Source organism: Pyrgilauda ruficollis, unplaced genomic scaffold (assembly GCF_017590135.1).
Source record: "Pyrgilauda ruficollis isolate IOZ18807 unplaced genomic scaffold, ASM1759013v1 scaffold41, whole genome shotgun sequence".
NCBI classification, from domain to species: Eukaryota; Metazoa; Chordata; class Aves; order Passeriformes; family Passeridae; genus Pyrgilauda; species Pyrgilauda ruficollis.
Genome location: NW_024525601.1, coordinates 3,576,356 through 3,601,384, shown reverse-complemented (window position 1 = coordinate 3,601,384; position 25,029 = coordinate 3,576,356). Strand labels below are relative to the sequence as shown.

The window sequence follows — 25,029 nt, the reverse complement described above, 5'->3', positions numbered from 1 at the left end:
TTGTTTTGGGGGGAGGTTTTTTTGTTTGGGTTTTTTTTTTTTTTTTTTTGTCTTTTTTCCCTCTAAAGGCTGTGTATGCAATAAGAAATTAAAGGATTCTGCTGGGTTTTGTTTTTTTTATTTTTTTGTTTGTTTTTTTTTTTTTGTTTTGTTTTGTTTTTTTTTACTTTAAACTCCCAAATAAAATAAATATTTCGTGGAATCATAGAATCAATTAGGTTGTAAAAGATCTCTGAGATTTTTGAGTCCAACCTGTGACCAAACACTGTCATGTCAAGTAGACCATGGTACTAAGTGCTGTGTCCTGTCTTTCTTTAAACACCTCCAGAGGCATTGATTCCACCACCTCCCTGAACAGCACATTCCAATATCAGTATTATTATTTAATATTGGTATTATCAGGTAGAGCTCATGTAGAAATTGCCTGGACACTGTCACTGTATTCCACGCCTTTCTTCTGCAGCCCATGTGATATGGAAGAAAGGGAATATTATGCCCCTGAATTACAAGGTAACTGATGGGATAAAACAAATCTTTAATGGAGAAAAGTGAGTGAGTGGTGATGCTCAGGAACAAAAAGCTATTGGACAGATATGGAGCAGTCCAAATATACTTAGGTTCCAGGAAAAAATTGGCTAATTTTGGAATGCTAGGAAAGGGTGAGATCATCAAATCTATAAGAAATTATTAGCTATTATTAAAATAATTCATTTTGACAAATTATTGACAAGCCATGATTTGGGGGTTGGGGGCACTTCCTTCTCTCTAATTTTGAAACAGCAAGGGTGTGGGTGTTTTCAGTATGCAAGTTGGTGGTAGCTTGGCTGTCCTCTAGTCTTGGTTACTGTAGGTAGGGACATGGTGAGCTGCTGTGCAGGTGCTGTGTAGCTGCAAGGAGCCTGTGCTTTCTTTTCCTTGTTCTGCAGTAATCCTTTGCTATAGTTCGCTGGGTAAAGTCCCCAGAGCAACAGATCTTCAGCATTATCTGAGATGTCAAGGTATTTCAGCTGTTCTTTTTATTTGAGGTTTGTGCAGGTGTTGGGTATCTATTGCTTTTCTTCATTCTTTGAGGTGGAAATTCAGACTCCCTGCTGACCTTGTGACTTGATCAGCTGGGAGCTTAATCTCACCCTCTGTGGATTTAGTAGGTTTCTCTGAAAGCTTGAGAAATGCTCTGTTCAAATAAAATTGTAGGGCTTGAGGTACAGCAGAATATTTCTCTGGGAAGGTAATGGTGAACCCATTGACTGTGTCTTTTTACACTCCATCTTGCCCTTAATTGTTCTGCTTTTCTGTATGTGTTTTGCAAGCTAAAATGTCAAGGAGTACCAATGTTTTTCTTGGCACCCAGAGGACCATGATGGCTTTCTTGTGGCAAAGTCAGTTTTTCAGTGTGTGGTGTGTGAGTCCCTTTTCCTATTTCCTGGCTTTTCTGTAGTAATCACTGAGTGTGGGCAGTTGATCAGAGAGCCTTTGGTTCTTTCACAAAGATGACAGCTCAGTCTTTCAAATATAAATATTTCTGCCTTTCTGTTGCCATCTCTTTGTGTGTTCTTCTCCCACCCAGAGAATTATTCAAAATTGTTTGTGAACTCAGAATACTACAGACATTAAAGCTTAGGACAGAAGTTGTGTAAGAAAGCAAGCCCCATGCCACAAACTGAAGTCTGTGTGCAGTTTCTTCCAACAGGCTTGCACAATTGGTGACTTCTTAGAGGAAAGGGTCTTTTAATAAGCAGGCTAAACGAGTGCTTGTGTGAAGGTTCTGTGTTTGCTTGACATTAGTTGCAGGAGGTACTGCTATGATACCACTTAACCATAGGAATAAAAGCATACACTGGAAGTTGAATATCTATGTTTACAAATCAGTGGTCACCAGTCATTCTCAAAAAATAGTTTCTTTGCACCCTTAGATGTCTATTTAAATTGCTAGAAACTCCATAAGCTGTTGCAGCTTTAACTTAACTAGGTGCAAGGTCCTAGATATCCTTTTATTGGAAATATGGGCATGTAGAAATGACTGAGCTAGAACTTCTTCCTCAGTATTAGGCATACAGGCAGGAAAACAAATTGTATTTGTTGAACTGATTTACCATGTTTAGACCATCTTAGGCTGATGAAATTGCCTGAGAGACTAGTGCAGTTGGTCCTCTTTAAAACTGGAAAAAACTATTGATCACAAAGTACATAATGATTAACCTGCTACCACACTGTTAATATACACACTCAGAACAGCCTACTTTTGACATTTTTTGGATCTTACCTTACAAAGTGGTGGAGTGATGGGCGCTGGGCATGACTGTTTGGTGTTTCTTCTTTTCTGTGTTCTCTTGCAGATGGATTTTTATAAATGTTGATTGGTCATTTAGTCTCCAAATCCTATCAAACTATTTTTTAACTACATCATTAGACTCTGCTTAGACTCTAGTGACAGATGGTATGAAATAAATATTAGCACAAACTCAGTCTTGCATTTTGTGTTATTACACTGAATGATTTTATTAACAGAATAACAGAAGTCAGAGCTCTGCTAACATCTTTAGGGCTTTTTTTTTTTTTTTGTCAGTTCATTATTATTCCAGAACACAGAAAAGTCTTAAAAGTTCTTCTGTAAGCTTACGGAGGCAGTTGAGGACCTTTATTGTCACCTTGCTTAAAGACTAAATATTCATGTAGAGACATGAAACCCTTGAGAGTATGACTTTGCCTTAGTTTATTTTAGATTATTTCCCTGGATCTGATGGAGGATCCTTATGTCTGCTGCAACTGCTTTTGTCTTTCGCAAGCAACATATTAATAAATGCTCCTCGATTCCATGGCTTCTACACAGAGTGCTCTAGGTATTGATAATGTCACAAGTGGGTTGGTTTCACACTGGTTTATGTTAAGAAAAGCCATTAGCAACATTAGAGACAGAATTAGGGGCTATATTAGAGGCAAAAACTAAAAATGCACTCTGAGGAGGAAATCTTTTCTTCTCTGGTCATCTGCTTTCTACCCTTGAGTAGCTTGCTGGAGACAGAGAGTATTGGAACAACTCTTTCCTTGCCTTATATCTTACATTCATGAGGCTGGAAAGCATCAGAGGTAGAAAGCACTTTTTCCCCTCCTCTCTGGGCTTCAGAATGTATTCAGTGCAACAAACCCCAAATAACCCTTACACATTTCCAAGTGTTCTGTGGTAGGTCTTAAAAAGTTCCATTGTTTGATGACAGCAGAAATGAGCTTGTGTGTAAAGACATTTCCTATGGTTTCCCTTCTCTTTCCAAGCCTTTTGTGTTACTTCTACTTAAGAGATATCTGGCTATCAAACCTTTCAAGCTCTGTTGTCTAGATAACTTTCTTAGCTGGTTCATGGAAATGTCTTCCTCTTGTTTGTTTCCTTCAATATTGTGTGCAACAAACAATTAACCGAGAGAAACCAACTTTCTGTGGTGCTCTGTACTCTTCAGCAGTCTACTAATCTGGGTTCTTACTACTAGTTTAATAATGAAGGGAAAATGGGCCTTTCATTAGTGTTACTCTCTTTCATGTGTGGGTAATGCTAATCTATTCATCTTTTGACTTCATGAAGAAACAGGTGTCTTGACACCCATTTTAGCTTTTTTAAACAAATAAAACAAAATCCTGGTTTTTGTCTTGAAAGTAACTGGTACTTTGCTTTCCAGTCCTTTTGATTCTCCAGATGACACAGTAAAACTTCAATGAAAGTCAACTGCAGTAGTCACTGTAGTTTTACAGCCCTAAATAGTTATACTTGTCTGCAAACAGTATTCTGCTTGTTCTCTGTTTCCACTCCATCTGTTCCCTTGCTATCTCTTTTCCCCTGAAGAAAGATTATTTCAGTAAGGGAGCTGACAGATGATTTTGTTGTTATTTTTGCGAGATTTGGTAATGGCCAAGAGGTGGCAATAAAGCCTGTTGAATATGTTGCACGTCTTCACGATTTAGCCATGACAAAAACCTCTGTTATCCATTTGGGAACCCATGAGTAAGCCAAGATTGCTTTCTGTCCTGCATCTACTGATTTAGATTCTTCTTGTGAATGGTAACACTCCAGCTACCTGCTTTACCTGTCCCGAATCTTGCTATAACTGAAGGGCTGCGAGTAGGTGTTGGCAGTTCATCTGTTCTTAGCCTGGGAAGGGCCTTTGTGTGTGTTTTAAGTCATGTTCTTTCTGGTAGTGCTGTGGATAAGTTTTCTTGGTTTTAGATGGACAAATTATCATTAGTTTATGAAGATTTAAATAGAAATTACTGAGGTTCTAGTAATAATGTATGGCATAGTTATGAAATCTCTTGTCTTGGAGATCTGTAGGTTTCCAGAGGGAAAGTAGATTCCTGTGGAAGGAGTTGAAAATTGTTTGGCAGTAGGTTTGCTTATCTTATGTTTGTCAAAGCACTGATAAAGAGGCCTTTAAGTTTTATTCTGGTAGGTTCTGCATATGCAATAATCTTTCTTAATTGAAAAATATTTATTTAGCTACGTCTTTAAGTAATAACCTGTAGATCAAACCTGACGTTTACAACTCCACTTCTCCATGTAGTTTAAAGAGTGTATCATATTAAGCTAAACTGTGCAGGTGTTTCCTTTGAACCCATAGCTCATCCTAAAAAAAGACTCAAGAGGAAGCACCTGTAAACATTCAAGTTTATAGACTTGTAGATTAAAAGGGAGGACTAATGGATTTTGCAATAAGTATCTTTGGCTCCTAAGAGCCAGAGTTCTTGGGCCAGTGTATTCTTTTATTTCCCTGGAATAGAATTCCTCTCTGTAGAATCAAGGGTCTCCTTTATTTTGAGACACTATTGGGAATAAGGGGCAATCCCTTCAGGCACTCTGCAAATTTATTTGTGTCTGATTCTAAGAGGTGAGGTTGTTTTTCCATGTAAATGTTTATTTTGACGCCTAGGTCTTTTCCACAGTAGGAATATGATATTTCATTGTGCACCATTGGAGTATAACACCCATACTCACAAGATGCACTGGTTCTTCTGGCCAGCTAGGTGAGGACCTTGTCCTGTGCTGAACATGTCAGCAGGAGGAGAGAACAGCAGCCATCCTGCTGCTGAGGTAAAAGAACATCTGCATTTCTGATACATGGGACAGAATCGTGGACTAGCTGAGGTCAGAAGGTTCCTCTGACACCCCCATCTGACCCCATCATCTAGTCCCCCCCAGGCTCCCTGCAGGCTCAGCTAGAGCAGTGAGCTTTTGGTCATGACCAGCTGAACCTGGAATTTGGCCCAATAGCACAGGGAACATATTATGTTCTAATTTTAGTTAGTCTGTTGAGATTCCTTGCTGAGCTTATTGTTGAAGGCTTGATAAATTTTCAGCTGTTGTAGTTAATGTGTTTTACCTGACTAATTTAATTTTTAATAGTCAGAGGATGCATTCTTCTTGTACTGCCTGTGTGTGGTAGTCTTGTAAAGCTGTGGTACGTTCTCCCAAGTTCTGCTATACAGATTCTTAATTAAGTCATTTTAAAAAATAGTTAAATTACTGATTAGCTGGTTGCATAAGTAAGACTTCTTTGGACTTCATTTCACCTGTTAAAAATTCAGTTTCTGATTTTTTTTAAAGAAAAATCCATATATGTCTTCTGTACATTACTTGTGCTATAACTTAATGGAAAAAGTCTCTTCCAGTCCTTGACTCTGAGTAAGCTTGTGAGTGAGAAACTGAAAGTGAAACAATCTTATTTTCTGTTGCTGAAGGAGAAATATGAAAAGTAGCTGAAGTATAATTAGCAATAAGACAATTTATTCAGAAATTATTTGAATATTGAGAACATCTGCAAAGGAGCTTAGTCCTTTTCTGATCCTTTGGGATTCTTTAAAGAAGAAAAACAATTCTTTATTCAAGCTATTCTGTTTGGTTTTTTCTAATGATTCCTTGCAGAGCAGCCAGCCTGTGTAAGAACAATAATGCTAGTATCCTCCATGAAAAGACAAAGGGTTAATCTGAGAATAGAGAAATGCACTTGAGAATAATACAATACTGACAAGTGTCCTTCAGATTCATCTTGAATTCTGGCAGCAGTTCAATTCCTTACTGGCCCACATGAAGGAATGCTGTAGAAATAGTATAAGTGGTTCAGAAGGAATGACGCCCCTTGTCACTATGTGGGAGCCACTTCTGCCATACTAAAATGAGGGTTGATGTCTGACTCTTGAAAGGAAGATTTTTCACCGTTCTGGGAGAGGCAGCGCTTTTTTGTTTGTTGATAATGCCAGGAGAGAACCAGAGATAACCTTATTCCTGAACGTTAATTTCTTTTTTACATCTTATCCTTCCCATTTTGTGGTAGGGAATGTGTGTCTGTATGCATAAAGAGAAGCTTCAACACAGGTCTCTCAGAATCAGGGAGGAGTTTCTGCTTTTAAATAATTCCTAACCATTCTTTAATGGTGTGTGTTATGCAAGTTCCACAAACTTCCAGCTTTTGTACTTTAAGCTGTTCAATTTAAAATCAGTTTTTTCATAAAATGTAAATCTTTCCATGCAGCACTTTTCTTGATTACTGAAAGGAAATTATATGATTGAATGGATAGTGGTGATAGAATGGTCTGCCTTTTTTTGCAAGATAATACTGGCTTATTGATAAAGATTCTGCCATTCCTGTGCAGTCTGAGATGCTATTGTGATATCAAACGTCCTGCTGTTTTATGCTTTTTTAGAAAAAGTCACCTTATTCCAAGCCTGTTGTGAAAGTTACTAATTACTTAAGACTAGGATTTTGCAAGGTCATTTGTAATATATGTATCCAGTCTACATGCTTCACTATTAAGCAAGCCCACAGTCCTTCAAAAACTTCTATGAAATAATGGAGAATTCCATAATCTCATACTGATGGAACTGCTGTTCTGAAAGTTTGTCCTGAATATAGACATCTGTACTATTTCTGTATAAATCAGAGAGTACTTATCATAAAGAGAGTTCCTTGACTCTGTGGGTACCTTTTACTAAACAATTAATATTTAGGATTTCAGACTTGTGAAAGTATTTCTGTTCAAAAAATAAAAAAAGAAAATTATAATATTTGATCTTAATTTCTTGTTCCTTCAGGTACCTTCTCATCAGTACTTTCCTTTTTCAACTCTCTGTTTATATAAAATCTTTCTAAGGGATCCCTGTTGCAAAGCACCATCTTCCCTGCTCACATTTTTTCAGGGTTGTGCCATCCTGTCTGTTCAGGGTGTCTTTGTAACATTGTTTTTTCACCTTAAATAATGTTATGTAAACAAATTAATTCCTAAGGATTTTTTTTTTTTTTTTAAGTAAGGAAGGAGTTCAGCATCCTAGAAGGGAGCTGTACAAGAGTTATCTGGGAAAAGAATTAATCTCCTCCCTCCTTCTTTTGCTTTCTACCTTTTCTCAGCACCTTACAGGGCTTTGTTGGTGTTTTCTTGGTGTCTTCTTTTGGATGGGTCTTGTTACAGGTGGGTTTACGCAGGTTTAGGGTCCATGAATCTAAATAATTATTTGAGAATGTCCCATCCTTTGGAAATGACTTTTTTGGATACTTGGTCTTCGATACTGCTATGAGATGTTAAAGTAGAGACTACCATACTACTTTTTTTTTTTGTTGTTCTTTCCTGTTCTGTTATTCATGTGGAAGAATTTTAGAGGTCATTTATAGATATTTGGGATCCTTCTTCTTTTCCTTGGTCATGCTCTGCTAGTAATTTTTAGGTCTTATATGCCAAACAATATGTCAGTTGGTTGACATAGCACCTGCAAGGATATTTTGACAAAATGTTAGTTTTTATGTGTTTTTGCAGTGTCTTGGAAAGACATAAACAGTAATTAATTCCATATGAGTTTAGAAGTGTGATACCAACAAACTGCTTTGATTTTTTAAATTTTTTTTTTTTTCATAATCTTGATGAGTGGAGTGACATCTGCAGTGGGAGGATCTCGGAATCTGTTTGAGACTGGAAACTTCAGAGAAAGTAGAGGAAGGAAATGGGAGGAGTTTGTTGCAAAAGAAGTGAAACGAGTGCTTCTTGTCTGTATTTGCATGACTTCTTGCTGTGTTGTACAGTGTGGCTGACCTTTACCTTTTGCTGTACCAGAAATGCTGTCTGCTCTGTATTAGAGCAGCACTGCTCATTTGCCCTGCTGGACACAGCAGAATTGCATCATGAGTTGATGGATTTTTGGATGATGTTCCACTTTCAATTATAAACTGTACAAATGTTTGGGGTTAAATGCATTTATGCAGTCTAGGTTACTGCTCTAAGAAGAGTCCGGTGGCAAAAGCTGAAATAAGTTCTCTCACTTAAGAGAAGGTTACAGGAAGAGCGGGTCCCATGTTGAAGGAAGTTGAATACCGACCCTGAAAATTACCTATTTTCAGTTTGTTTGTTTTGGATTTTGTATGAGCTGCAGGCTTTTATGAGCACATGCTAAGTGTTTTCCTCACATGGGGATATCTGCTTTGAGACTGTTTGATCTTTTTCCTTCTGCAGAAAGAGTGGTTGCTGGTAGAAGTTGAAAATTAAGTCAGTAGTAGCTATGGTCTAACCAAGTATTAACTGCTATTTAATGCAAAATAATCACAAAAATAAAGTCTTTGATGTTACAAGTGTGGCAGATTGACCAGTCTCTTCATTTTTTCTTCTCTTCATTATTTCTGTCAACCTAATTTGCCATCTGTAAAACAAAGGAAATAATGCATTTTCATCTTCCAGCAATATTGTGAAAAGAAATTAATATTTGTGAAGGGAGTTGGAGCACTCTTGGTTTTGACTTAGGAATAGTAATTTCTTTGGAGTTGTCTGGGATAGGTGCTGCTTTTTATTGAGGATGTTGGTTTTGGTTTTAGTTTTGTTTTTTTTTTTTAAGGTGTGGTAGACGTTTTCTTTCCTTTAAGAAGGTAGAAATCAAGACAAGCTGAAATAGCAGGAATCATGTTAAGAGTGAGAAAGGTATTATCATTCTCTAGGATTAGGTTTAGCCACTTGCTGCAGCTGTTTGTGGTTGTTGGTTCCTCAGAACTTCACCAGGTTGTCAGCATGTTGGTTTCATTCTGACAGGTAGATTTTAGAATTTTAGTTGAGAATTTGTAAAGCAGGAAATGTCCAATTTACTCCAGTAAGAGTTTCAGTCCTTACTTGGTTGATATTTAATATTATGTAGTTGCAAGAAAACCTTTGGGAAGATGTGCAGGGGTATTCCTAAAGACAAGCTGTGACATGAAAGAGGAGTCGTCTCTTGCTCAGATAAAGCTGTTACTGCAGCATGATCTCTCTATTGAACCATATGTATGAACCCATAGCACCTTTAAACTTGAAGTCAGTCCATATAACACATCTCTAAGACATATAGGGGTGTGGTGTTTTCAATCAGTGAATAGCATTTTGTAAATTAAATCTTAGGCCAAAGTTTTTTCTTCTTCCACAGTGTGCTTGCTTGTGCAGTGTTGCTACAGGATTTATAGGTGCCTACAGTTAGGAAGTTTTGTGCTTTCCATACTTCTTTTACAGTGTTTTCCTGCTCAAGTAACAAACTCAGCCTGGTCTGTGTAAAGTTCAACTGAAGCTGAAAATGTGTGACTGACCAGATAACTGAGAGACTTAAATGGACCTCTAAATGTCTCTTCACCTCAACTATCCTTTGATTCTATGTACAATGATGTTCTTGTATTCTCTGATAAGTATGTGTTTAGTTAAAATAAAAGAGGAGAAAAATCTTACTAAAGGTTGATTAGAAAGCTATAGATTCAGTCACGATCTTCATTAGAGAATATTTGTTATAAAGAAGTTGACAAGTCTAGCTGGTACTGCTACCACAGAAATCAGTTGAAGAGTGTTGTGAAATCTGTGGAACTTGACACTTGAAACCAAGCACAGGTAAACTCAGGCTCTTAAAATAGGGATAATCTGTAAGAGCCCAAGAAATTATATAGGCAAGTGCAACAAAACCACTGCAAAGCTTTTGCTTGCTTTCTGCATAGGAAAGAGTTGTATGTCCTCTCATTTTTTTTCTCTTCCTAGTAGAAATTCCTAGACTATGAGATACATTCCTTATTTTGGTAGGAAGTAGTTGAGAGTTCCAGCTGAAGTATTGGAAAATCTTTCTTGCTGCCTGAGTGTTGGCTGTTTTTTAGGGCCTTCGTCCTATCCCTGTATAGCACAGTCTGGCATGCAATGAGTAGGTACTTCAGAGTATATTAAAAGCTGCTCTGGAGATTGTGAGTAGTCACTGCCCATGCCTGTTTTACTGTTACACTTTATTTTGCAAAGGACACCTTTATAAAATGGAGTTCAAATGAGGAGTTTATTTTGCTTATTGCAGGAAGATTTGTACAGTTCTTATGTTTGAATCTTGGTATCTCAACATTTCAAGTTAAAATGTAGGAATGCTCTCTAATAAGACAATGAGTCTGTTCCATCTATTGGCTAGTATTTTGGAGGAGTCTCCAAAATAAATAAATATATATAGCTTAGCACATGGCACATATTTCTGAAATGCGTGTTTATTAAGCTGATGCTTTGTTTTCTTTAACTTTTTTGATATATCCACTAAAATCTGGTAGGGCAGATTGCTGCAGGGGAGTGGTAAGGCACTGTTCCTAAGATTGCACAATAGGTATAGCAAAAGAGTAGAACTAATCCCAGCATTGCATGTTCTAGCCACAAAGTTGTCTCAAGTATTGTGCAAATCTTGAAGAAAAAATGTAATAAAAAGAATTTCTCACTTCTGAACCAAGAATGTTTTGTCATATTTTTATCGTCAAATGCTGTAAAATCTGCCAGATTTGTGACTCATGTCCGTGCTGGGTACTGCATTTGCACTTAATACAGCAACAGACTGTTGCCTTAGGCACATTAGTTTGAGACTGTGTTGGAGCTTAGTTCTTTCATCATAACCCTGACACCGGAATGTGCATGCACTGAACCGTCGCAATTGTGTGAAAAGACCTTGTGAATATTTTCCAAATAAAAATGTTCTTGTCACCTTTCATCTGCAAAAGCCACTGCATGTATCATTCAGACAGTGTTCTCTCTACAATACTAAATTGCTGTGCTACCTAAAGCCAGTAGTGGTTAGTAATTTATTTGGTGGTTACTGCCAAATTGTGAGTACAATGAGACACCATGGAGCGCAGGGCAAAAAGAGCCTGGTGAAATGTTCTGTTCGTTGTATTTGAAGGTATTATAGTGTGTGCCACATACAGGAAGTTGTGATGGTAAAAATACAATCTCAAATAGTACAGTGTACACAAATAGCCTTTTATTTAATCTTTTCTTATGCAGAATGTGGTTTCCTTTGAGCTTGTAAAGAATAATATGGTTCTAGCCTGCAGCAGGAGGCAGACTTGCCAGTAGGGATGTATTGCAGTGTATATTTAGTCCATTATAGCTGCATATATCTAATGTATTATCAGCTTTTTAGAAAAAATGTTTTACTGTCTAGATTTTGTACCTATTCATCTTTGACTTTAGCACCCAGGGAGTTAAAATGTTCCCTAATCCTATTTAGCAGTAATGTGTGTTGGACTACAGCAGTGCCCTCAGCTGCTAAATGATTGAAAGGAAGTCTTTTTTTGGGGGATCCATGTAACACAAGAACCTTAAACTATTTCTGCTCAAATAAAGCCTTTAATGACCTTTTCAGTGTCTTCATTGTAAAGATCAAATAAACTGCTCTAAAGATTATAGAATAGCTGTGTTGATATAGTTTTCTTCAATTAAGACCTTGGTACAAATGTTTTTCTGGCTGCAGTCACTGAAATTTTAACCTTTCAGAACACTGTTTTGTATAATGTTCTGATGAGATTTTTAAGTGTTTGCTCTCGGCAGTTTCCCATCCTTTACCATCATTTTGACATTTTCATGAGACATCAGCCATGTTTGAGACTTCATTTCTGCAAGTATATCTGTCCAAGGAGGTAGTGGAAAATGGACCACAGGGATAAGCTGGTCATTCTCAATTTAAACAAAAAGGATATGGAACACTCCTGCTTTTTTACAAGGCACAGGAATGACAAGACTAAAGGCTTCTGGTTTGTGTTCTGTAACACAAAAAAAAAAAAAAAGTATTCTGGGGAAAAATATTTGTGTGTTGATCATGGAGTCCCCTGTGCTTTCCTCCCAGAGACAATCCCTTCTCAGCATTGTCCTGTCAAGTCTCTCTCTCCGCTGCCTCCCTGTCACAGTCACATTCTGTCATTTGGCTAATCTGAAACTTTAGACGTATTTCTGTGTGGGAGATACCAGGTTAAAATGCAGACAGATGTTCTTTTTGTAGACGTGGTGCAACCCAGAAAAGCCTGGCCCTGTGCTACTGGACTTCACTGCCCTCTTACTGTGTGTTGTAATCTGAATGGTCTCTTTCCTCACAGTAGCAAATTGCTGGTCTTGTGCCTCTTAGCACATCCCCAGCCTCTAACTGAAATATCCTGAATAATATCTTGTTCTGTCTCAAGCCCTTTTTTTCTTACTGCACACTGTAGTTGAAAAGGTAGATGCTGATCTGATTACATGTTAATTTACCAAGAGCCATTTCATTGTGTAGCAGTTGGCTCTGGTTGAGTAACTGTATGTAGAAGGACTGAGTTCCATAAGAAGAAAATAATTGGCAGTGCTGCTACATCTCCCATCACACATTGCATTTAGCATTAATAATTAGCTAACCTCTCTTTTGGAGAGAAATCACTTATCTGAGCTGTTTGGTGAAGGATGCTTTTGTTGTGGAATAAAATGCTGAAGTCATTTGCACTTTCCTGATAAGAAGAAAAAAGAACACTGAGTGTTAAACTTAGTTAAATGAACATCTTTTTGCTAAAACTCTGCTTCTTACAGGATTTGAAAATACCAGTTTTCTCTAGCTTTTTAGTCCTTTGTACTATACCCATTCCCTTTCTTCCAGTGTGTTAACCTCATCTGTCTTTGACACACTCCCACCAGAATGCAGATAACATTTGGTATGGCTAGGCGTGAGCTACCTACATACTTCTTAATTAGCCAGTGTGTGCATACGGGTTGGCCAGCTGGCTTTCTCAGAACAGAATATGTAATGTTGGCTTTTGCCTGCCTTTCCCTCAGTTCAGCTGTTCTTAGCCATCTCTCTTGTACTCATCCACTAACTTTTTTTTTTTCCTTTGGTAGACTCTTAATAGCTTTGAGATATAGATCATACCAGTCATTTCAAAATAAACTTGGAAGAGACAAATTTCTAGGGCTTGGAAGGAGGAGATTGCTAAGAGAAAATCAGGACAGTCTTAGTTTAAATCAGTGACTGTCCTCTCTCCTCACTGTAGTTTAGTTTGCTATGTGTAGTGTTTTCAGAGCTTGATTCCTCCTGCTTTAAGCTGAGATGTGTTTAGGAATTTGTTGAATGTGCTCCAAACTTTAATGTGCATTTAATACATGGAGCTGCACTAGAAGTTGTCCAGAGCAAATCTGCTAAATATGACTATTGTAAATTTGGATTTTTGTTACCAGCTGTTCCACTCTACAGATCTGCTCTTGAAAATTGTTTACTTGTTGCTAATTTAGATGTAGCCAGAGTTGTCATTTTCAGAAGTTTAATTTTATTATAACATTCTGAAGCATTCCTGTCAACTAATTATAGAACATTGGTATAGTTGATTCACTGTTTCCCAGTCTGGACTAAATACTTATTGAGAGAGAGGTGTTTTGTTTATTTGTTTATTTATTTGTTTGTTTGTTTGGGGTTTTTAAATTGTTTTTGTTGTTGTTGTTTTGTTTGTTTTTTTGTTTTGTTTTTCTTCTTCCCTGCAGATGAAGATAATTCTTTCCCATAAGATATGGGAAATATGGAAAAACAAAGGTAGCTGAGAAGATTTTCTTACTCTAGACCCCTGCTTTTAAAATGCAGATACTTTCTAGAGTAGGGGGATAGATGCAGTGTCTTGGAAATGAATTCATCAGCTACTGGTATTCTCATGGAAGGCTAATCTTGTGCCCCCTTGCTTTGATGTAGTACTAGCAGGCAGCTAACCTTCAAGATCAGCTGTACAGCAGAGCTACCAGAGAAAACCTTCCCAAAGCATCCTGTAACATTTTGCTGTAGGTGTTAAAGGAAAGACAGTCTGAACCAAAAAGGAAACAAGTAGTTCAGTGAGCACCAGAACAAATTATGCTTAATTTCTTAGCAATTTGTGTCTTGTGCTTGACTGACTGGTAATGTGCAGGTCTCAACTGAAACTTCCCCCCCATAACTAAGAGAAAAAAGAAAGTGGTTTACAAAGGCCATCTCATGTGGCATTTTCTTACAGGCAATATGTCATGAAGCTCATATTGAAGCCTTCCCATGTGAAAAATGGTGATGGATTATTACTGTTATTCCTATTATCCACTGGCGATCTTTTCCCATAAATTAGTGAGTGCTTAATATATTTGAAAATTTCTACTGCTGTCAAATTAAAAGAAAATCCATCTACAGGCTTGGAAGTCATTAGTGAATCATACATATGCATCTAACAGGAACACATGGCCCTTAATTTCTCAGAAGAACAGACTGAAAGATGTAAAGGAGTGAATGACAGTGGCAGCAGCACTGTTGTAGTACTGCTTGAATTCCCTGGTTTTTTACATAGGAAAAGACAAGCTTTTTCATCAGTGCTAGATGTAAGCTTATACAAATTAATACAGTGACTTGTTGGCATTAGAGATTTATTATATTGCTAATTTTCTGTAGCTAATTATATCTGAAATTCTGGTGATTGGTGGGATTTTTGGGGATTTTTTTTTATGTCCAGAGTTTTTTATATTAAATAATGTTAGCATTTTATGTCACTACCCATAGATCTGTCTAAATACTTACCTTTGTTACTCCAAGGAGAAAATAGAATTTTTAGTTCCTTAGTTGAAAAATGACTGAGAGAAGAGTTCAACAGCATTTCCAGTAGTATGACTTATGATTGGTAATGAATGTGCAGGAAAGATGTCCAAGCATAAAATAATATCTGATTTTGTGACAAACAGAGAAGTTTCTTTAGTAGGAAGCAAATTCTGTTTTATTGAAAAGCTTGAAATCAGTTTGTTTGAGAGAAAGCACAGCTGTTGCCTGTGTGTCAGATGAAAATCGAGGACACTGCCTGTTGTGACAAAGGAGAATAATTTGAATGTAAAGAGTTTAACTTTTAATTTAGGGTTCTGGTGATTCAAAATGTGCTATCAAGATTGTCTAATAAACCAGTAATTGCATTAAGAAATGGCTGTGAGGAAAACTCAAAGCAGACAGATCTAGGTTTCCCTGAAAGACTCTGTTAATGTTCTACATTTTCACTACGAATGCCAACATTTGTGTTTAGAACTTGAGTTGAAATAGCATTGAACTCCAGACAAATGGAAATAAAAGTTGAAATGTCAGTAAAATCACTTCTTCCGTAGAAAATGTTATTGTTATATACACTATGTAATCACCAGTTGAATAGTTTGCCTAACTTCTGGCCACCATAGTGATATTTTAATTTTTTTTTAAACATCTACCCTTTATGAAAAGTATTTTCTCTCAAATATGTGATGCATTTATGTCTGTTTTAAATTTTGCACAGCAAATTGTGCAAGAGCAATCTGGTACTTGAAACACTTCATGGAAATAGTGCTGTGTGTTAGTCTTACAGTGTGGTGGTTTTGCTTTGATAAACCAGTATGTGACGCTCAGTTTTAGTGAACTTCCAAAGCAGTCTTTCTTCCAAAACATATTTGTCCTGGGTCAAGAATTTCACGAATTCACATTTACTTTTGATCACAGAATCAGTGGGTCAGGTTGGAAGGGAGCACGGTGGGCCATCCCAGAGCACATGGCGCAGGATTTTGTCTGGAGGGTTTGTAAATACCTCCAGTGAGGGAGGCTCCATGACCTCTCTGGGTTACCTGTCCCAGTGCTCCGTCACCTGCACAGTGAAGTTCTTCTCATGTTCAGGTGGAGCTTCCTGCATATCTGCTTCTGCCTGTTGATCCTTTGGTAAAGAAAAGAGGAACATCCTATGCTTTCTGTTTCCATTTACTTATATTCGTATATTAAGCTAATTGTATTATTAAAAATACCTTTAATTGAAATCTCTTTTGAAGGTGTGTGCATAATCCTCTTGCCCCTGTACAATACTTGAGGCTGGGTTTTTTTGTTCTACCACTTTAAAAAATAAACTGTTGCTGTCCAGGTAAGACAAAGGCAGGGAGGCCTTTTGTGAAGGGCAGCTCCTACTGGTGAGGTAAATGAGACCAAGGGAGCCAAACCTAAGCTAATAAGTTCTAGTAAACTCATTAAGTTTGGTTTCTTGCTGTCATACACCAGAGAATGGCATGTGAAACCAGGAAAGGAAGAGAAGCAAAGCAGGAATGGAGGTAGTTTCAGGGAGCCAGGTAGCAGCAAAAAAGGAAGGAAAGGAAACAGCAGCATATGCAATGAGAAATATTCTGATTAAAATAATAAAGAAAACTTTGACCTATTGATTTTTTAAAGTAGTTGTAATCATGATATATACAATGTGAATTGTTACAGATGAAACTTACAGAGAGGATTTGAGAGGCTAAATGAGCAAAAGCAGATTTATGACTTGTCACTTTTTAAACCCATGAGAAGAGATATTTGCTGCTGTGGTAATACATTATGTTTGGTCTAATCAGAATACAGTAGTATTCTTGTTGTGCCTTTTAGGATTAAGGAAAGTTTTTTGTAAATTACGGGAAACTTGGTGTAATGTTTCTTTCTCTTTGAACTGATAACCATGTTTTGTTCCTGCAGCTGTTATAAAAAGCAACTTAAAACAAAAGGCTGATAACCATGTGCTTTGATGTTCATTAAAATTGGACAATTATTCTCTGTATCAGTAAGGCCTCATAAGTCCTGTTAACATTCCATAAATGAAGGGAATATACTACTGTTTCTTTTCTCTTAGGTAAGAGCAGAACAGTATGAGTTTCACAATATTGTATCATAGTGGAGACAAGATTTTGGTTATAGAATGTGAAATTGTTTCTAATTAATCTCTTCCTCTTTTTCATAAGCTTGTGGTTAGTGTTAAAAAAAACCCCAACAAAACAAAAAAAACTTCCTCAGGTGTAGGGGAAAGGGAGGAAAACAGCAGACCTTAGTGCAACATTTCCTACTTCTCTGTCTCAAGGATTTAGATTTTTGAACTTTTCTTCCCCTCCTATTCTGGAAGATTAAGAAAGTAGCATGTTACATTTTTGTATACAACGGTATTAATCTTAGACAAATATTCAAATTTTCCATGGTTTTAACTTTGTGGGGGATGGATGTGTGGGCAGGATGTAGAAATTTGTTTGAATATAAATGTCTCATGTGTCAGGTGTAGTGTACAAAATGTTTTTTTTCAATGTCACCTGTACCAGATTTGTTGTCAGTTAAATGTGTCAAACCAAAATAGTGGCCATGGTCCTAAAACAGCAACAAATTCTCTATGTGATGATCTCAAAATCTTAATGGTAAAGCAACAATAGGAGTGTTGCACCTGAAATGATGACTTGATCAGGCATAAACTTACGACATCTCAGTAAGATTGTGATCATGTAAATACTTGTAACAAAATACATCAACTCAAAAAGACCCATAAAAAGTCACCAGTTCTAAATGCTGTCAAATGCAGTTTTACCTTTTGTGTGACCTTTCCTCTCAGCCATTCTTACAAAAAGGGTGGCTCTTCCTGCTGTGGAAGAGGCAAGCTGGACCTCTTCCATCATGTGCATCTGTAATGACACTTGTTTGGTATACCATAGAGATGAAACACTACACAGCTCTTGGAGATTTATATAGATATATATCTGTCTCGAGAAATGGCTTATGTAATTGATTTGATAGACAGTGGAAATTAAGGCTTCTAGTTCCAGGTTTAAGCTTTAGAAGATTTTTCTTCTAACAGGCATCTCTTGCTCCAGAAAGAATCATAAAATACAAGACTTGACTTTTTTTTCCATACTACTTTGAATATACAGCATTTCAGTTGCCCAGGCTAGGAAGCCTTATTCCTCTCTCCAGTGTTGCTAGAAATCTTGTTCATCTTTCTAAGCCTTAGGACGTTTAACAGGAAGTGAGATATTGAACCTATGAACCTGTTAAAATAGCCAAAAATGTTCAGTCTTCCAAAAAGGTAAGCTAGAGGGATGAGGCAGTTTAGCAGCTGACTCGGTGCTTTTTTCATGACACTGTCCCCAGCAGCAGCTGTCTTAGACCTTTTGGGGTTTTGCCCCCAGGTTTGAGCTGCATGTGAGGAAGATGCTTGAAGCCAGGTGTTATTATCAGTCATCTTTTTTGGGGTACTATTCAGCTCTGCTACCATCTGCAGTAACATTTGTCCTGAAATGACACTGCAGTGTGTGTATTTATGTAATGTTGTTTGTTTGTTTTTCAGACACAGGATGAACCCACTGATACAAGATACAACTAGCTAAGCAGCTATAAAATGCCCAAATTTGGGTCTACAAAAACAATTCAAGTTGAAAATTCTGACAGCAATAGCACCATGGTGGAAAAAACAACTGCAAGAAAGGTAAAATTTATATTAATGCCCATTTAATTTCAGTACAATTAAGCATGTTTAATGATTTTTGTTGCTGTAATTGGAAGAAATATTCTGATACCTTCAGTATTGAAAAAGTTATACATTTTTACATTTATTTAACTGTTAGATAAACTGTGGGACAGAATTTGACTTTTATTGTAATGTGCAAGCTAATTTAAAAGGAGCTGGATGCTTTGGTTTTATCTGATATAAGTTAGTATATAGTCTCCATATCTTAGCTAATTTGAAGTCTTCATATACTCACAAGAACAACAACCCATATTTTATTTTATTTTATTGTGTATTACTCTCTGTAACAAACACACAAAACAGGTGTGAAGGCCTGTGACAGAACACAGACCAAAGAAAAACAGCAGTTTCCAATATCGCTTTATAACAGAAGGACTTACTCCCTCGGTGAGGGAGCACTTAAAAGCCGAATGCTGCACAAAGCTTTAGAGTAGCTCCTGTACAAGGGAGTCCCATCTAAAAATTGTACAGTCCATTTCTGAGTGTTGAAAAATGAAGGAATGTCATGTCATGATGAAGGGTGGTTTGTTGTTTATAAATGTGAAGTGTCCTCTGATTTTCAGAGTTCTGGAGGCAAGTTTCAAATCATCCAGCTCTTCAGTTTGTCTGCCTAGTACACTTGTACAATAGACCACGCATTTATCTGTGCTACTAATGAGCAACAGAAGCTGGAGTAATCCTCTGCATTGACAATGATGAGTGACATGTATATTGCCCTAAGGAGAGAGCATCTGTTTGTTTCCCAACAATCTATAAAAGTGTCTTCTCTAGAAAAGGATTTTTTGTGTGTGTGGTCATACTTACTCATGTGTCGAAATCTGTATTCTCTGCAAGACCATTTGATAATGAATGGATATAAGACAGGAGGAGGTTAAAAAACAGGAAAAGATTAGAAGAGTCAGCATCTACTTGTAACTTTTTATCTTCCAAAAACATTCATAGAAACCTTTAGACCTTTCAGTCTCTTCCTAGTGTATTTCATTGGTCCCAGTAAAGTGAGGCAAAGGTAATTCTTTCTGCTCACTCTGATGAACTACTTAGATAAGAAGAGGAAGATAACAGAATAAAATGGGGAAAGGAAATCAGCTTACTTGTAAAGGGATGAAATAATGTTGGGTTTTCTTTTTTTTTTTTTTTCCTATTTATTCTGGTCTTTATTTGGGATATGGTCAAGTTAATTGAAGTGTCATTCAGTAATTTAGGGAAAGAGTAGGGAATGGAAGTTTGACAAAGGCTGTGAATATGGAATCCCAGTGATGGACTGATAAAGTTGATACCAAAAAGTAAGCTGATAAACTGCTTGCACTGTTCTATCCAGTGTTGCTCACTGTCCCCCTGGTACAGTGCACTTCTAAATCATTAGAAGTATGAAAAATGTTAGGGATTCATTAGCTAATGTAATTGATGTTAGGAAGTGCTAAGACCTGGTGTGAAATAATGTTCATTACAAACAGTGCCTCTTACAAGTGACAAGTAATGCTAAAGGATATTAGTCCATAAAAAAATCCTTATTCTTCACAAAATAAAAACTGTAGGGACCTAAATGGCATAAGTCTATTCCAATGGTTAGCATAAGATAAAAGAACAAATACTTACAGGGTTTTGTTTCCATTTCATAGTTTTTACACTGTTTAGCTGGTTCTAATTGTGCACTCTTAGCTGTTGACAGAGAAATGTAGAGAACTTAACTGTTGTTATTATTAGACATAATCTTTCATATTTGTCCAGAAATTAATGCTTACTGTGCAGCCCTAACAACCAGTGAATAGCTGTGTGGATCAAGTATGTGTTCAGGTCTTCTGAGAGCTCAAAAAAACCCATTAGAAATAACATTGTTCACTCAGCTGTTAATAAGCTGAGTTTATATAATGTATACATTATTTCTTTAGGGTAAATGTATTTTTATTTCAGTTGCTTATCTGGCAAGCATAAAAAATAGTACACATGTGTACGACACCTAGACCATCTAGTGTTTGCATGAGATATTTTGTTAACATATGAACATGATGAAATTTTAATTTATCTGAATTTATACTTCATGAACAAACTCAGGAAGTGAACTATGGAGATCTCTTCCAAAGGAGAAGCACATTTGGAGTTTGCAAGAATTAATTCTCTCCTTGGAAGACTCCAACAATAGTGCCCAAAACCATTTAGTACCGTACAGAATATGCTTCAGTATGTAATTATCTTTGATAGGCAGAAAAAGAATGCTTGTTCTCCTAGGGCTTAGTACATCTGCTAGATTATATGGCTCTCTGTTGTCTCCTTTTATGTCTTGTCATTGATTGTAGCAGTACCAGACAATAGAGCTGGAATGGGATATCAAGAAATTGTCCAGACTGCTGTTTGTTAGCCTTCTGAGACAGTTCCTGTTGAACAGATTAAAAATGTGTTCCTCATCATAGCACACTAGTATGGTTTTGTTGACAGAGAAAATTGTTCCTTGTTACTACATCCTCCAGTGAGGCATGCATTAAATGTTGAGACATGCAGACCCAGTTCATCCATTTGCCCCAGAGTAGAATAAGCTATACTCAGTTCCTGACAGATGTTTGCCAGACCTTTTCTTTAAAGGCTTGCCTGATGGAAATTCCTGTCTCCTTGGGCAGTTTATTCTGGTACTTAATTATGCTGACTGGCATAGAGTTAGATACTTAGTAGAAGGATAAATAACCTTTGCTAGTCTTCTGTTGCAGTTTAAAGCCATTAAATGTTCTCTAGCTGTAGTGGACATGTAAAGTATGTAATGCTTTTCACTTTGCAGCAGTAGTTTAGTTTTCTGAACATCAACATGTCTTCAGTGTTTTATCTGATTAGCAGTTTTCACTTGAGATTAATTAACCTCTTTAGAAAGTCCACAGGATTTACGGATTATTTTATAAAAAATATCAAGTTCATTTTAGGTTGCTTATATGGGTCACATTAAAGTAAAGCAACAGACCTGCTGATGCTGAGTTTTGAACCTGGCCTTGGACTTTGAGAAAGAGATGTCCATGCTGTTGCAGTGACCAGGTAGAATTGGAACAGTGAATGCTCACTGTTGAAAATGGAATGCCTGGTCTAACTTGTAGGGTTTCTACTTCCTCTTCCTACTTCTACTTTCTCTACTCCCTTTACTGGAAGTTGAATCCAGGGTGCCATTAAGAGTTTTCTATCTTCTAACACAGCATTTTGTGATGGTACAGTTAATTATTTTTATCAGTTTGTAGGACCTTGGTTTTATCCTGGCTTTTCCTGTTTTGTTTTGTCTTAAGACTGCTTTGCAAATCAGTCATTTTACATTCACCTTGCCAGGGCTCTTTACTTCTCCCTCTCTTTCAGTTGTGTCTGCACAACTGATTGTATCTCTTATTTCAGCATTGTCAACAAAAATAATAAATAACATCAACTTTGTACAGACTTCTTAAACACCCTGCTCTTTGGATTGGAAAGTCCACCACTGAGTGCTGAACACTTATTTCCACATTACCTAAGGAACAAAATAGTCTCCTTTTTTTTCAGTTTCTGTGTATTCTATGTAAAGCCCTTTTTAAAATTTTCAGTGTGTTTTTATTTATCTGAAAGTATGCATTTTGAACTGTCTCCTCCTAATTAGACTATCACAAAATTAATTTTCAGTCATTATTAAAAAAACTCGTGCATCAGTCATAATATTTAACATAATACATATAAGCAATTTAAGAATTAATGTAAAGCTAGCAAATTACTTAAGTAGTTTGTGCCTCTTTGTGAGCACCTACTGGTGTATTTTACTGAGAAGTGCCCCCAAAAAAGGAATTGTTTTTAGAGATCACCAGCTGCAAAAAGTTGTGGGGTTAGTTTTTTTTCTACTGAACAAGTTGAAACCAAGATTTTCTGCCTAGGGCTTCCAAATTATTTTTAGTTCATGCTTTCTATTGCATAGTATATAATATTCTAGAAAAAGAAATAGAATTTTGATGCCACTTCATATTGTGGAAATTCCCATACATATATAGGAGAAATAATTGGTTTGTTTGAAACAAGGAATGAGAAAGCTCTTGGTGAGGTTGGGCTCAAATGGGAAACTTGTGTGTGTGGTGGAAGAGATGGGGAAAGACTTAATGGAGTCTGGATCTGCTCTTGCCAACTTAGAGATGCATTTGGAAATGATGGCTTGTGGTAGATGGATTAACTTCTTTCATAACTAATACCACAGGCACTGTATGTTCCAAGGGCCCAGGGGAGTTCTAAGGAACTTGGGTTTTTAGATTTTTTTTTTTTTCTTTTTTATTTTTTGTTCTAGCATGTAAAAAAAAAAATAAAATAAAAGGGGGAGGGTGTTGTTTCCTTTGGGGTTTTGAAGGAGAGTTGGCTTTGGTTTTGGTTTGTGGATTTTATTCTGCATTTTACTTTGGTTTTTTGGGTTTCTGAACTTGAAGTGAAGAAGACAGGTGTTCTCTGAGGGCAGCAACCTTTATACCTCAGGAATTCTGTTGGTACAGACTAATGCCTTCTTTATCATTTCTCTTGTAGAGATATTTGTCTTCTGCAGGTTGTAGGGGTTTGTTTTTTGGGTTTTTTTAATCACTTTTTCTAATCACTTCTGCCTAACTTTTTGGCAATATTTTAAACTCAGCATGTCAGATGATATCTACCTTCCCACCTGAGTTTTGTTTCTTTGGAAAAAAAAAGGAAAGGTGCCTTTGAGAACAGTACCTCTACTTTAAGTTATTTTTTAATTTTCCTTCAATCGGAATAAATCTTAAGAAGTACCAAGGACCAGCCTTTTGGTTTTCAGTGATTGGCAGGGTGGTGTATATTCTTCTTCTACCTTTATGAAGTTAATCTATCAGTAATTTCATCTGATCCTGTGTTAAGAATGATATAAAGCTGTAGAGCTGTAATAGCTGACAGAGTGGATAATTGTTTCTGCAGCATGTATTGTACAGAAAAGATGTCTCTGCATTGCAACTTGATTGGTAGCTAAAATGTTGGGTTTGCAGAGGGTTCTGTCAAGCAGTCTTTACACTAACCTAGTATCTTTTGCATTCTTTCCTCCTATATTAGTGAAGTAATCAAGTATAAGTTAATAGTGAGCCTGTTAAGGTTTTTTTCTATTTTTTTGAAATATGGGTTATAAGCCAAAATCTCTAGATTTATACAACTCAAGAATCCAAATATCTTGTACCTTTTTTCTTCTAAGTTTGGTCTCAGTTTAAAACATTTCTTCATAGATTTTTTTCTCAAATTAAACATTGCACTGTTATTGTTGAAACAGAAAGGGAGTTCTCTATTGATGGATCGATCACAGGGTGGGACTGGAGGCAGGGGAGAGTAACTAGAGGGTTTTTTGGGGGTTTACAATTCAGAGTCTGAGTTGCAGTGTGGGCTTTTAATGTGCTTTTAGTGGGATTGTCAGGGAAGGAAATTGGGGTGGACATCAAGACTTAGCAAATTCTTGTTCAGTTTATGTTGTTCCTTTGCTAATTAGTTAAGCCTCTAATCATGAACAGCATTTCTACAGTGATGTGTCTGAAATTAGAAATAACATATAAGCTAGTAATTTAAAAAAGAAATGACAATTGAATCTTTTGTTTATGGAATAAATTTTGTAATATACATACACAAGCACATGCATTCTCACATATCAGTCTTTTCAGTCTGTATATATTATAAGACTATCCTGCTTTGTGCAAAAATTACTTAGTATACTTTTTATTTATATTAGAGCAAGGACAAGATTGCATCCTACAGCAAAACTCCAAAAGTGGATAGGAGTGATGTGGGGAAGGAGATGAAAGAAAAGTCTTCCATGAAACGTAAACTTCCTTTTACTATTAGTCCATCCAGAAATGAAGATCGCAATTCAGACGCAGGTAGAACCTTTTTATTTCCTTAACTAATTATTTGTTGGTAAAATACATCCTAACTTAATTAATTGTATATTATGCTTTTACATTGATTTTTTTTTCTCTTTAAAAAGAATGCTAAGTGTAAAAGTTGCTTGCTTCCTTCTGATTGTTACATCTCAGTCTGATAGGCTTTCATCGTATTATTAGCAATGGCCAGCATGCCACCATAGTTGATCTATATTCTCCCATTGTTTCCTAACCTCATTCTTCCCTTCTGTTTCAGTAACAAATCTTTCTTTGTATTGTCATCCCTAGAGGTCCATTTGTTTAAATGAGTAAACAGATGAAAAACCACGTGAATGCCTTGATTTGAGATGCAGCTGTCAGCCTTTCGTAGCCTTTTTTGGGGCGGGAGCGTTGGGTAGATTGGTAGATGTACTGTCCTTCATAGAAAAGGTTGCTAACTAAACTAGTCATGGAGAGCACACTCCTTTCAGTTTAAGTTCCTATGACCTGTACCTTCTCTGCAGAGGCTAAGTAGTTCTTCCCAGCTTAAGCTTATTTATATTAGAACTGATTTCAAGGCTTCATACTGCCATTCTTAACACAGTTCTTTTCAAATCAAGATGGAGGAAGCTGGATACGTTCCAAGAGATACAGTTATCTCTGGGTTTAGG

General features: G+C 36.7%; 1 protein-coding gene across 5 annotated transcripts in view; it reads left to right on the top strand.

Annotated features, from left to right (window-relative positions):
* Positions 1-25,029, top strand: part of ANKRD12 (ankyrin repeat domain 12) — a 58,904-nt gene that overhangs the window by 987 nt on the left and 32,888 nt on the right. For 3 of the 5 annotated variants that reach the window (XR_005955982.1, XR_005955981.1, XM_041477638.1), the window contains exons 2-3: positions 18,357-18,494; positions 24,229-24,376. Coding sequence is in view for 1 of the 5 variants with exons in the window: in XM_041477638.1 (XP_041333572.1) it covers positions 18,408-18,494; positions 24,229-24,376 (235 nt within the window). In the remaining 4 variants the exon portion in view is untranslated. Of the gene's footprint in view, positions 1-18,356; positions 18,495-24,228; positions 24,377-25,029 lie in introns of those variants that run through there. The other 2 variants (XM_041477639.1, XM_041477642.1) reach the window with 2 other exon arrangements.